The following is a 14,738-nucleotide window of genomic DNA, read 5'->3' as shown; positions in this document are numbered from 1 at the left end:
GACAGTACTAACTCCACACAAGTATATACTTCATGATTTGAGCACTCCTTATCATCTAGTTATCTACAGATTTATGAAAAATATCCCCAGACGTTTTTTCCCTGTGCAATATTTGGTAGCAAAGCATTAGGAAAACTCTCAGTAAGATAATTCAATAAAGCACCATAAATGAACCTACAATGTTTTGGAGATAGCATAAACTTGGTTGGAAAGCACAAAAATAATCAGGAAGTTAACTTTTGCTTTTATTCTATCAAAAAGGCAACTTTATTCCCTGAACCACACATTTTGCTCCTTGATTCCATGTTCATTAGGCACATTAAAAACTTTTAAACAAAAAATTAAGTATCCCTGTGTCAAACGAGAAACCAGACTGACACGATGTGAATGATTACCTTGTACATTGTCAGAAAACAACTTAAAGTGGTATTTTTACTAGGGTAGTCTTTAGCAGAATTCAACACTAGCCCTACATACTGCCATTATTGTTTTCAGGAATTAAATATTAAGGGCCTCTCTGATTTGATTGTAGCTATCATTGTAGCTATGATTTCTGATAAAGGGCAGCAGAGTGTGAGTAGCTATGATGGGATATTGTATACTTGACTATGTTAAAGGTACATTTAAGGTATGAAGACGTTATCTAGTATTTGGCCATTTCTACTGTGAGCTGCTGACCAATCAAAAACATGAAGATTAAAATTAAAGGCCAGTACACTCTAAATTTAATTTATGTATTAAATAATTGAATTTGTTACCAATAGCTAGCAAATATTAACATGAAAATATAAAAATCATTTACATGTGTAATCATTTTAGGTATATTTCCTTGTTTAAGGCTATTTCAGATGGAGAATGTATCCAATCTCCCCCAAGATTTTAGAACAGTTTTTAGAACAGTTATTGTGGACATAGTTTAAACGTGTTAATTTCACCTGCTTTATTTAGAAGTTCTTTAAAACACAGGTATATTCTAGATAAAGGACAGATTAACACTAAGTTAACATTCTACACCAAGTGTTTTAAATCTCATTAAAAAGGAAACTAATTTGTTTTAACAATTGATTCCAAAATATGAACATTAAGAATTTAATATTCTTGTAAAATGTTTTACATGTTTTAAGGTAGGTTTCATTCTAATGCTCACTGATATTCTTTTAGAAGTTCAAAATGTTATTTATATGGAGGAACTGATTATGCTTATAGCAAGTTATTAAAACAAAACACAAAACTTAAGATCAAGTTATTCCAGCTTTGAAATGGCTGAAATTTCAAATTAAACTTCCAGAGAAACAAAAGGTCTTTTTTTTTATTTAGAATTTTTGCCTTCAAGAATTTAGTTGGGCTATACAAATGAAGACCTGACATGTAATGTAACATTTTGCAACATTTAAGAAGAAAATTTTGCTCTTTCAGGTCATTTTTTATTCAGGCTATTAAGTACTGCTACAAATGCAATTCAGACCATTTTTGTTAAGTATCATTTTCAGTAATATCAATGGAAGAATGGCAAGGCACTCCCCATGACCAAACAGCAGGCTTTATATTTTTAAACTGCAGCATGGCATTCATTTCCTTGACTGTTTACTTAACCTTTCAGAACACAAGCCTGTTTTATCTAAATATAAATCCCATCTTTCATCTGCTTCCCCAGAAGTGTTTTCCTACCTAGAGGGGCTCCTATGACAGAAACTCTTGGACATTCTTGCAGGAAATGCACCATAGTAGGAAAGCTATCCAGATAGGTTATCAAGTTTGCATTCTCAGATGGACTGAGCTTGGTATATTTCTGATTGGTTGTGTGCAAAAGGTTTGGAAGTAGGCTGTAAAGTCTATGACGAGTAACTGAACGTTCATGTTTAATGTAACAAACAAAAGATGTAAGGAAACAGCTTTGAAATTGGGTCCATGCTAAATTTGGTTATTGGGATAACCATGAGATAAATCATTATTATTTTGCAATTTCAATATTGACAAGTGAGGTTTATAAAAGGTTCCTGCTTCCAAAGATGTTATTTGGGTCCACGTATTCTTTGATAGACTTTAGCATTCCAAAGCCAACATCAGAGATGCTCTCTTTCAACCACTGCTTCCGTAACTTGCCCACTGAAAAAAACAAAACAAAAAAAATTATTTTCCAAGTCTTTAATATTCACCATAATACCAGGAGCCAATCAATCTTGTGACCATGAATGAACAAACACTGGGTGATAAATGCTTTTATTCAAAAATGAGAAATGTTTTGCTTTATTTGATTTATTGAGCCCACCAGACTATCAAGCTCATTAAGCTCAATGTACTCCCAGAGGAAGCCTGTGTTCCACACTGCCTACTCCCTTTACAAAATATGAAATTTAGATAAAGTTTAGACCAAAAATGATTAAACCGAAGTTGCATATATCTCAAAACTCTGAACAGGATACCAGAAAAGACTGAAAGTGTGTGTGTGTGTGTGTGTGTGTGTGTGTGTGTAATACAACTTGCCCTGGAAGTTAATGTTATTTCAAAGTCAGGGTTTTGTTTTTACTTCAATGATTATCTACAATTTTTACATACAAAAATAAAGCTTTTTTTGAAAAAAAATGTAACTGAATGTGCTAGTGTTTTTCATTTAATCAGTATTGATTTCCTACTTAATTCTTGACTGAATAAGTCAAGGCAGGTATCTATTGCATTTGGAGTTTTAATCTAAGACATGATCCATTTGTACAAGCCACAGCCTCTGCCTCTTGAAAATATTTGCAGCTCAGTTCAACCCCTCTTGCATAGCCCATTCTCGGGGTAGTAAACTGTCATTGGAATAATGAATGATAGGGACACCAATGGAGAGCAGAATATTTTTGTTACTTTCCCCTTAGGCAGTGCTATTCAAACTGGGGCGTTGCAACGCCCCAGCCTGAGGGCTCTGGTCTTTGCCCCTTAAGGGGCGGGAAGAGCCTAGAGGCGGGGGGAAAGCAGCAGCACGATCCCCAGGATCGCGCCACTCAGGGGGCTGCAGGGGCTTGGGTGCACATACCCAAGCCTCCTGCAGCCAACCCAGGGTGCAGGGAACCCTGCCAGAAGTCACGCCGGGCTCCCCGCACCCCGGGAGGCTGCAGGAGGCTTGGATAAGTGCACCCAAGCCCCTATAGCCCCCTGAGCAGCGCGATCCTGGGGGTCGCGCCGCTGCCTTCCCCCCACCACCGCTGCCTCCTCCCCCCACCCCTGCAAGGACTTACTGGCTCTCAAACTCTCCCACTGCCCTTAGGAATACAACAGTGTTACAGAGCTGACTGAGAAGAAAGCACTGAGCTGTGCAAGCTAAAATTTCAGCACAAACCTGGTGTGCTGTCCAAATACTTGGGAGAAGTACAAGCAAAACAGACATTAACCTCATATTAACCCAAGCTCTATATAATCAGCAAGGTTTATCATTTTGCATGGCTTGCTTTCTACTTGAACAGGAAAATTTACGTTTAATTAAAGGAAAAACATGCATTTTCCTGTAACTATATTCCATTCTCTAATCAATTTGGGAAGTTTAACACTAAAATTCCAAGGGCAGCAAAGATGTCTCCTGGATCATGTTGGAGTTGACAGTGAACAGTTTATACTATTATCCACCATTATCTGTAATTCTGTTTCAGTGAACGTATCCTGTGGTTATGGATGTAATTGTCTCAAAAAGACTGAAAACAACTGGTCCAACAAGATGGAGCACATTAAAGCCACAGCAGGATGTCCGACAGCTAGCTTGCCTGTCTTTTTCCCACCTCCAGTAATAATGCAATTCCATGAGGAACTGAACTGATGTCTGCGCAGCCACCAAACAGCCATTGCATATTTAATGAAGTCGCTCACCAAGTGCTTGAAAACAGAAGGTGCTTGGAGTGCATCATTAGTTCTGTCAGAGTGATAATTTACACATCTATCTTGTCACATTTTCTATGCTTTATACTTTTACGATAATAAATCTAACATACATTTGATTAGCGAACCGGAAAGCAAAAAAGCTGTACAGCGGACACTGGTGGTCCTTTATGAACATATTTGATAAAACATTTTTAACCCCTTTGAGATTGCAAGCTCCTGATCACAACAATGTGTATTACATGTACATAACAGTTAGTGCAACTATGACGAATTGAGACTTCTCACAAAGGTAAAGCTGCTTTATATTCCTTATGTACCATCATAAGGGTATGGGGCAATATTTAATATCTGAAGCATATATCACTTGACTGTACTAATCCAAAATTTATAATTCAGTGAACATCTGAACTGCTTCCACTAAGAACATGCAATTTGGCATAAAAGTTTTCTGTGCTGCTTGATCTTGATGTTTCACACATTCAAGTTATCTACTATTGCTGCAGTCACCACATGAGGTACAGACATGTGCTAAATGAAAAGCTTGGTATCCAGAAGTCTGATGGAAACTTAGATTACATTGCCTAGAAGTCAATTATGCAGCAATATATATTAGGCTAGGTGTTTTTAGAAAAACTAGGGAAGGTCTCATAATTTATTTAATGTATTTATATACCATATCATTATGACAATCCATGTTTTCCTGCAGTCTTCCAACCTCTTAATTCTTGCATAGCTCTCATTCAGTTCCCTGCCCCACCTCAGATTAGTTTATTATTATTATTAACAGTATCTGATGACACAATCAAGTGGGACTTTTAACTGCATTTCAGTTGGCATGAATAACTTTGGTAAACCCACACAAAATATTGTCTAGAAGATGCTTTTTGTCATCAATCATTAGAGCGGTTTTTGTCTGATGGAAACAGACACAATGACGACAAATCTAGGACTGTGATCACAGGGAATAACAACAGTATTCAAGAGCACAGAACTTTACATCTGAATGTCTCTTGACTACTTAGCAATAATTATTCATGACTATTAATTCAGAATCATCAGTGAAAAAAGTATTTTAAGATTAATCCTCAAACCACTTATTCTGAAGCCCACCTAAAACAAAATTAGAGACTGTCAAATTAAAATATTGTTGAAACCCCTAGCTCTATATTGCTTATGCTGCCACACTCAACTTTACAGATGGGCAGTAGGAACTGCTCTAATGAAGCTGCGACTTGAGCCAGCAGCCCATGACAAACAATGAGCAGCCCATGTAGAAGGGCTTTGTCAAACCAAGTCTGGGACCAGGACAATCCTTAAGTCACACTTGCTATTAATTTTAGGACTAGGGATATTATAGAGGAGAGCAGAATAAGCTTCATAGGAGAAAAGAAAAAAGTCTCTTTCCACAATAGGATAGACTCTCTCTCAACATTCTGTTTCAATCTTTAGCTGACACTGAAGATTAACGGAGCCATGTTCCTATCACTAGGTCTTTTGCCAAGCTGGTGCTCAGTTTTGAAATGGATTATCCCTACTTCAACCAATGAGGAATTATTTAAAAGTCTGTTTTATAGTGCTAACAAATTACTTATGGAGCCACTTCTCATGAGTTGAGTTTCTCAAGATTTTAGTTTTCACAGCAGGTAGCTCCCCGTTTAGAATGAATGCTCAAATTACTACTATCACAGTTTCTAGAATAAACTCCGCTGTACAAACTGCCCAGTTCCTCCACTAAAACAACAAGCACTATGAAGATTGAGTTAAACAGACTTTATATTCCTTATAGCCTCAAGTCCCAGACTACATCTGTTTTGTTTGATACACAAAATCAGAGTAAAAATAGCTCCATTTATCACAACATGATTGTAGGCAGACAAACCAGGCTGTCTGATTCTAGATAGTGGATAGCAACTGTTATTAATCACAATTATAGGGCAAACACTGAAGAGAAATTGCATCAATATTCTCCCTTCCCCACACAGGAACTAAAAAGCAATGTTGAGAACATCATGGCAAGGCCTGGAGGTCAGTAAATAATAATAATAAAAGGATACAACCAGCTTAATCCCAACCAGTAAATTCTGGCTCAAGAAGAACTTTAAAATTCATAGTAAGAATTTAACACATAGTGCTAAACAGGATCACCACAGAAAAGTCACTGGCAAAACAGAATTTTTTGAAGTGTTTGTTTTGTATGCCCTTCCCCTTAAAATATAATGGGCAGGGGTGTCCAAAGTTTTGGGCAGGAGGGCCACATCATCTCTCTGACACTGTGTCAGGGAAAAAAATAATTAATTTACATTTAAAATTTGAATAAATTTACATAAGTTTACATAAATGAAAATATTAAAGATGAACTTATATGAATGAATGAAGGTCTTGCAATAGCTCAAGGCCTATAAAAGGCCTTGCACAAAGCAAGGCTGGCCTTTCCTTTGCTGCTGCTGCTACTACATCACAGACGTGAAACAGTAAGCAGTGGAGAGAGCCCTCATCCCACAGTGCACACGAGAGGTCAAACAGTTGAATCGGGCCAGTGCAGACTCCAGCAAGTCTCCAGAGGGCCAGAGGCTCATTGGAGACTGGGGGCTCCCTGTGGGCCGCATTTGGAGTCCTCAAGAGCCACAAGTGGCCCCAGGGCTGGGGTTTGGACACCCCTGGTCTAGACTGAGGACAGTTATGAACAGTTATGGCAGCTATAACAGTTATGAACATATGAATGGTTTAAAATTTTAGATTTTAAACAGGTTTAAAATTCTTCCATATCTAGATTCAACCACTACAAGTCTGCTTAAAGAGTCATTCATATGCTGGCTGTGTCAGAGAGCAAGTGAATGAATGCATATGAAGGCAATTCTCCAACTTCTGCATGTTGGCCTCAATGCACTTCTACAGTGCAGCACTCTTGTCTCTAATGGAGATATGCACCCTTGAAGGGTCAGAAATACTAAAGGAGAATCAGACACATTGTACTTTACTATCCAAAGGAAGCAAGACATCTTCAAGCAGTGACATAGACTATTAATGTTATAGCCTCAGAACAGTCAGCCACAATTCAGAGAATCCCCCTGCCAGGAACAATTTTAAACACATAAAGAAGTCCCTGCATGTGCAGCCAGCTACACCAAGAGGTATATAAAATATAATATATTTATATTAAATACCCATAGAAATAGAGAACTGCCTGGATGCTATCTTTTGCAGTCAAACCATTATCGTGATGGAGCATAGAGAAAGGAAAGGGATCACGTCCCATACCACTTTATACTTTGAGTTTGTATCATCTAAAATTGCGCTCTGCAAAAATTAGTAATTCAATCTACTGGAGTGGATCTTGGCGGGGTACCTGCATAATGAAAACCCCAGAGAAGCCTACTCCTAAAAGTGCAAGGTCTTGCAACAATCTAGTTTTGATATAAAGTTACATGTGAGTGGATATCCATGAAGATACAAGACTGCAAATTAGTTATGAAGAAGTAGGTCCAGAAACAATACCTCCATGATGATGCGACAAGCTTCCTCCATTAGCAATGATTTCGTCTCTACATGCCATCTAAAGTAGGAAAATTATTAAATTATTCCACAAATAAGATATCTATGAAACAAGATACACCTCTCTTGTTTTGTCACCAGCAATACAAACAAAGTAAATCAAGGCTATTTACACATTTTGCAAGAAAACATGACATTTAACATTCTAAAGTCATCTGGCATTCTACCAGTCAGCTTCATCTTTTGGGGGACTCTCAGACCAAAGCTCAGTCAGTGACCCCAATGATGTGTTTTCTCCTGTGATTCGGAAGACACATGCACACAATTACTCTCACCATGGCCAAAAGCAGATAATGACATGCAACAGTCCTCTTTCACGGCAGCCATCCTATCCAACATGGAAGAGATTTTCAGTAGTTACTATACTACTACTGTCACATTTAAATTGGGGGTTGACACAGAGTTAGTCAATATCGATCAACACATACATTCTCTTAACTGTAACATGAAAGCTATATGCAAGTAAAGTTACCTCTATTTGATCATATACGTGAATAGGGTCACTTATTCCTCTGTAGTTGAAGCCGAAATAGAAATAGACACATGCACCAGCATCATATGTCTGTGTTACCCTGTTGTTGTTTTTTTTAAAAAAAAACATTCATTAGAAAAAAGTACCACAATGCTCTGAATAAAATTTAGCTTTTAAGACTGAACATGGTCAGTATTTCCTCTGACCATGTTAAAAAAAACAAGTTACACTCATGGAACACACATGAGTCTATTGCATTCTTAACTTAAGACGTCTGTGTACATTCCTGATAAAGACCACGATGGTCTGTATACAATATCTCTATTAGATAAAAAAGCAAAGACTAGAGACCTCAGTAAAATAGCCATAGAAAAAAGCTACAATGTAAGGAGAAATGTAATAAATTCTGATATTAGTATTCAGCTATATACAAGGAAACAAAAACACAGTATGGTGAAACTTCTTAATTACCACTGCCACAATGGACACTTTATGCCTGGTCATTCCTTGGTTGTTCTATACAGAGTGCTTCATGATTTTTGCTTCTCCAAATTATTTTAACAAGCATTATAAGAACATGGCATTTTAAATTTGAGATACTATTCAATTGTTAGAGTTATTGCATAAACTCTAGCTTCAATTCATCCTATACTGATAAACAATTAATCATCTATTGTATACAATCATAAAATATCCAAATATAGTGTTTGAAGTTTATACAAGGCACTTGTGGATATTTGGTGTCTTCGTAATAGGATTATATTTTACCAACTTGCTAGCAAGTACTATTGCTAATGTACAAAAATACAATTATGCCTTATCAAAACTTCCAAAATCCATTTTTCTTGATGTATCTGTATACTATTATACAGTATGCATATTATACAGTATGCAGCTCTGAAGGAGCAGGTCCGCAGCTTGGGGGTCCACCTGGACTCGCAACTGCTCCTGGATTCCCAGGTGGCGGCTGTGGCAAGGGGGGCCTTCGCTCAGCTTCGGCTGGTACGCCAGCTGCGGCCGTACTTGGATCGTGCAGACCTGGCCACGGTGATCCATGCCTCGGTGACATCGAGATTAGATTACTGTAACGCGCTCTATGCGGGGCTGCCCTTGAAGACGGTTCGGAAACTGCAACTAGTGCAGAATGCGGCGGCCCGTGTGGTTACTGGAGGTAGGCGGTTCGACTCTGTCAGTCCGCTTCTCCAGCGGCTGCACTGGCTGCCTATTCGTTTCCGGGCCCAATTCAAGGTGTTGGTATTGACCTTTAAAGCCCTATACTGCTCTGGACCAGGGTATCTTAGAGATCGCCTGCTCCTGTACAGTCCGGCTCGCCCTCTCAGGTCATCAGAGAAGGCCTTTTTACAAGTGCCGCCGCCTAGGGAGGTACGTGGGGTGGCTGCAAGAAATAGGGCCTTCTCAGTAGTGGCACCAACGCTATGGAACTCCCTTCCCCTTGACTTAAGAATGGCTCCCTCTCCTGAGACCTTTCGGCAAGGCCTGAAGACCCTTCTGTTTAAACAGGCCTTCTGAGTTCTTGGCCTTTTAACATCTTTTAATATTTTTTACAGGCCTGATTCTTTTATGACTTGCTGCTGCTCTATGCCCTTTTTACCTATTTTTTTTTTACTCTGACTGCTGTTTTTAGTATGTGTTAATATGTTTTTATTTGTTTTTAAATTGTTTTTAATATGTTGTAAGCCGCCTTGAGTCCCTTCGGGGAGAAAGGTGGGGTAAAAATAAAGTTATTATTTATTATTATTATTATTATTATTATTATTACTATTAGTGAGTTATGTGTGTTGACATAACACATGTCACGTTGGCAGCGAGGTCTTCTGCAAATACAAGACTGAGAGGAAAATGGCTGTCAGTAGTACAGGCAGCCCGTGTTACCTGTGGATTTGCAACCTGCAGATTTGATCATCTGTGGGTTCTGAAAACTACGGGTGAATCCAGCCTGTACCTTCTGGAAGTTAAGCTAGAAATCCACCAATTTAAAAATCTACAGATTTCAGTATCTGCAGGGATTCCCCCGCAGACACTGAGAACTGCCCTGTAGTAAGTAATCAATAGTGATTGCTAAAGGTAACAGAATACATATGCAATCCAAGAATGTTATCATTATACTAGACTGCTATCTGACACATCTCCTCTACTAAAGTGCAAAGTCTTGCAGCCTTCCAGAACTTTCATGCAATACTAAGAATGAAGAGCCAGACAATAGGAGAGTTATAACATGTATAGTAACATTGGGTGGGGACGGGGCTAAATCTACAATGACCCAACAGCATTTTGCCAAGAGCAAGGTTTAAATCACTATTGTCCTAAACCACTTATTAGCTTAGATTGTGTGTGTACTAAAGCAGCTATAAGTTGCGTACAACTTAAATGAAGCTAATATGACCTTACCGACAGGTAGCAAAAGGTGGGAATTGAACACCCCTTTCTTTGCATTCTCTTACTATTCTTTCCTTTACATTTCTGCAGAGGTCTAGAACCCTAAAACAAAAGATAGTAAACAGAAAAGTTAAAAAGAAAAAAAGACTAACAATATTATGTACACATGTTCATTAACTGGAATTTTTCTTGAGTTATACTTCATAAAAGCAAGATTTAATTTAGCATAGGTTATAAAAAACCAAGAACAGGTTTGTTTAAAGAACAAGCTTACATATTGTTCCAAGGGTGCTATGTGGCTTTGAAATGCAAAGTTTCAATGCAAATGCAAAGAGATGCAAAGTTACAAGTTACAGAGAGCCACCAAAGTTTAACTTGAATTCTACATTGAATGTGTTTATATAAACCAACCATTTCAAAGTAGAAGAAAAATGAATTTCCTATATAGGTGGAAAAAAACGCACAGTCAAATGAAAATGTAACTTGCCAGCAACTACTGGGCTGCTCTGCTAGAACAAATGTACCTTGAACACAGTGCTAATTCTCTGCCATATGTTCCCTTTTTCTCTCCAAAACTTTCCTGTACTGACTTCTACCCTCCTTCCCATTATAGTATTTTATCAAATGTAGAGCAGCATGGATAACAGCCATTCAAATTCTCCTTCTGTCTAGTTCTCTCCACTATACAATCTGTTGTCATAGTATCATCCCTGCAACAAAAAACAAGTTCGGCTGCAGACAGTATGGCCTGCACCAACTCAACAATTAATCCTGTATGTAGTATAAATAAGCAGGAACAAGAATGGGTTTAAATCATTGGGATGTAAAGGTTATAATGTGCTTTCAATTCACATCTTTCTGCTGTGCTCTTGGAAGAAGTCAAAATGATTTAACATATAGCAACAAAGTTGTATCCTCACAACTGGAAATGGCACTCTCCCAAGTCTGAGCCAATCAATCATTATCATTTTGGGAATGCTCATGTTCCACATGCATGCCAAATACATGTCTGTGTGGTATAAGAGACTCCTAGTGTTATAAAACCAGTAGAGACTAGAATTTTGAAAGGCAGTATGAATAAAAGGCAGTTATTCACTTACTCATCAACTTCAAGGTTGAGAAATTAGCTATGAAAGTATTAAATTCTTGTAACTTGTTCTTAAATAAAATTCCGTAGTTTGTTGAATTCAACAAGAACACAAGATGACTTCTGCAGTTAAGTCAGGTTTACAGTCTGTCAAAGAGGCAATCACAGCTTACTACCCTTGAGAATATTTTTAGTGGGTCTTTTATATGCCACAGAGCTTTCATAATTTTAGAACTTCAAACCCAATGCAAAACATCTTGATAGTTATCAGGAAAAAAATAGCTATGTCATTAAAAATGAAGTTTTATTGAACAGCAAATGAACTGATTTTACCTATCCCAAGGAACGGACGTCTCAAATGATTCTCCTATTAAATAATAATCCATGCCCAAGTCCTATCAGTAACAAGAAAGAAAAGTTTCAAATTAGTATTTCCCAAGTTATTGTGTACATAGACTGAGTTCAGCCTGTTATTTTTGTGCACTATTATGTATAATTATGTCTCTGGAAACATTTAAGCTTATCCATCAGCACATTCGGCAAGCTTATCCATCAGTATATTTGGCAATTTATCAAAAGGACATGACACAAGGGTCACGGCTAAGTCCGAAGCATTTGGAATAGGATTCAAACCAACAGTTACAATACTTTTTACTTTAGGCACCCAGCACACACACTTTACTGGAAAATTCTGAAGAGAGTATTTTAATGTACAAATACCTAGTATTCTTTATTTTGTGAATACTCTTAAGTCCATCCCCAATGTTCATCTCTTCAGACTTAATTTTTGGAAAAAAATTACATTTGTGAAGGAAATTCCTACTTCACCTGTGAAAACATATAGAACAACTCTGGGAACCAACTGCAGGTTTCTAACACTACAATTATGTCTACTCAGATGTAGTCTATAAGTTCAGTGGAAGTTAAACATGTACAGGAAGGCCCTTTATATCCACAGGTTTGGAACTGGTGGATTTGACTCAGCACAGGTTGCAAATCCATGCTGAAGGGCTGCACCTGACCTTCCAGACGCAACTGGAAACATCTGGTTCCACCCAGGAGATTCTCAGAGACTCAGGGAGACTGCACATTGCCTCTCTGGGCCTCAGAACACTTCCAAAAGTGGCTGGAAGGTGCTTCCGGTCATGTCTGGAGGTCAGGTGACAGCCCCAACCCACAGATTCGATTATCCATGGGTTTTGGTATCTGTAGGTTCTGGGACCAGAATCTCCACAGATGCCAGGGGCCAAATGTATAGGCTTGTAGCCTTAATTCATGGTGCTGAATCACTGCCATTGTGAGCAAGCTGATTATAAATCGTTTGCCTCCAGGTAAAACAAAAGAAGAGCCCCAGATATTTATGATTATAGAAGTCGAGTAAACTAATCACATGATCCTGCTGCACAAATGTAATATAAAGAACTGCAGCTTTCATTTAAATCTATTTAAGTTCTGATACAGGTATCGGAAATCATTGTTTTTTCCAGACTGTTTTGCAGAGTGATTAATTATTTTGCAAACTTCTTCCTGAGGCATATTTACTTTCTTAATTTGGAGGAACACTTCACTTGAACACACTCTTAAAATTTTACCTATTCTGGGAAAAGAAAAATTCCCTGCCCTCAGTATTGATTCGACTCTGTGAGTCACTGATCTGAGGATACTCCCAAATGAAAGGAGCGAAGTGTAGAAAAGGGAATCATGCAAACGTACAAGCCATTTCAAAAAGCAAGAAATTGCTTTTCCATCTCTCTGCAACAGAAGTGACCAAATGACCCAATCAAACCTGATACAAAGATAAGGCAGTAATACATCAGAGGACACAAGGTCAGAGCAGCAGATCACAAGAGATCTAGCAGGCAATCTTTCCTGCCAGTGAGTGCTTTGGACTAACAGAACACCAATTTCTTTCTCAAAGCAAACTAGTATTCAGTGGTCAAAAGTGTGCCTTCTTCACTTAATGGACCTACCACTTCTCCAAGGCTCCGAAGTCCACCAAAATGAATAGAAGATTCTGCCATTGCCCCTTTTAAAAACAGGAATAGCAAAGCCTGTATATGTACACGAATCTGCCCACTATACCACCAGACAGAGTTAACTTCTATAATGTTTGAAACTGCATAATTTAAAATTGAAATTTGGCTTTTTCTCCCAGCAAGAAATTCCAGAAAACTTCCTTGAAACCACACCTTAGCATTTAGAAACCAGGCCATTCAAATTGCATTGCACAAGACCCATTAGTCCTACTCTGGATACGCAAGTAGAAGCACAAGTAATTGGGGTTTCGTGATTGCACGCATGCCAGATCTTGGGGTTATTCAGCATCCAAGATCCAGAGGAAGACTGTGTCAATCCCTGCTATGTCTTAACAGCAGTTGAGAGTTACAAGGATAGCACAGCCTCAATGAAGATGGTACATACAGAAGACTTCACAGGGTGGTTCAGTAGATAGACACTTATGCAAACAGTTGGGTAATCTCTCTTATAGAAGAGCTCTGAATAGCTCAAATGTTCTTCTCCAACAGAATGTAATATTTATTTTTTCTTGCTTTGTCTCAGTCACATGTCAACATATCACATACGGAAACCTTTAAAGACACTTACCCGAAGGTAAGCGATGACGAAGGTCAGCATATACCCTCTTTGCCCATTGTCTTCACCAGCTGCCAGGCCACTACAATTTGAGAACAGTAAGATATCACAAATTATAATTCTTAGAGTGGGAAACTATAGTTAATCACTTTTCTGATCAAATATTTATATGGATTCAGGAGATGTTCCAGTTGAAAGTTAATTATTTTACAGTTTTGCATCCTTATAAAGGCTGACAGAAAGGAGGACTTAAAAAAATAGATTTACTATCTTTCAATCTATGCAAGAGTCTCAAACCGTACTACAACACGTTTCCTACCTATCTCAAGAGTGACAGCTCAAGTGTTGCTTTGCCTAACTTCTATAAACTGCAAAAAAACTTCCTGAATGTCTTTGTATTTCTCCATACAAAAAAAAGCAATTTAGGGAGAGACAGTCTGCTGAGTATTTTAGATTTGCAAGCTTTATTCTTCAGTTAAAGAGTAGCGGGATATCACCATAGGAAAAATATTAAAATCAATAAAGCCATACTGCAAGCATTTCTATTCCTGACAAACAAATGCAACACTTTGTCAACTCTTACCTGTTTTTTAGAAGTTTCTTCAAGGAAAAAAGGGGGGGACGGCTCTCCCCAAATACTGCAAAGAACTTTATAGCTCCATAATGTATTTAGATGGCAGTTGTGTATTCTACACAAAACTGCTACCAACAAAAAGGTTAATGCTTTAGTTTAGAACACTTTTGCTCAGCTCTTTCAATACCATTCTTAAATAGAAAACAATTCCT

The 14,738-nt window shown here is 38.1% G+C and overlaps 1 protein-coding gene across 1 annotated transcript in view; it reads right to left on the bottom strand.

Annotated features, from left to right (window-relative positions):
* Positions 1-434: 434 nt before the first annotated feature.
* Positions 435-14,738, bottom strand: part of AGPS (alkylglycerone phosphate synthase) — a 70,160-nt gene continuing 55,856 nt past the window's right edge. The window contains exons 15-20 of the mRNA XM_066612320.1: positions 13,965-14,034; positions 11,694-11,755; positions 10,286-10,375; positions 7,877-7,976; positions 7,348-7,405; positions 435-2,106 (exon numbers count right to left, since the gene is read on the bottom strand). Coding sequence (XP_066468417.1) covers positions 1,985-2,106; positions 7,348-7,405; positions 7,877-7,976; positions 10,286-10,375; positions 11,694-11,755; positions 13,965-14,034 — 502 coding nt within the window. The 3' untranslated portion in view covers positions 435-1,984. The remainder of the gene's footprint in view (positions 2,107-7,347; positions 7,406-7,876; positions 7,977-10,285; positions 10,376-11,693; positions 11,756-13,964; positions 14,035-14,738) is intronic.

This window comes from Tiliqua scincoides, chromosome 1, assembly GCF_035046505.1.
Source record: "Tiliqua scincoides isolate rTilSci1 chromosome 1, rTilSci1.hap2, whole genome shotgun sequence".
In the NCBI taxonomy this organism is placed as follows: Eukaryota; Metazoa; Chordata; class Lepidosauria; order Squamata; family Scincidae; genus Tiliqua; species Tiliqua scincoides.
Note: the sequence above shows the minus strand (reverse complement) of the source record. Positions and strands in the feature narration are given on the sequence as shown.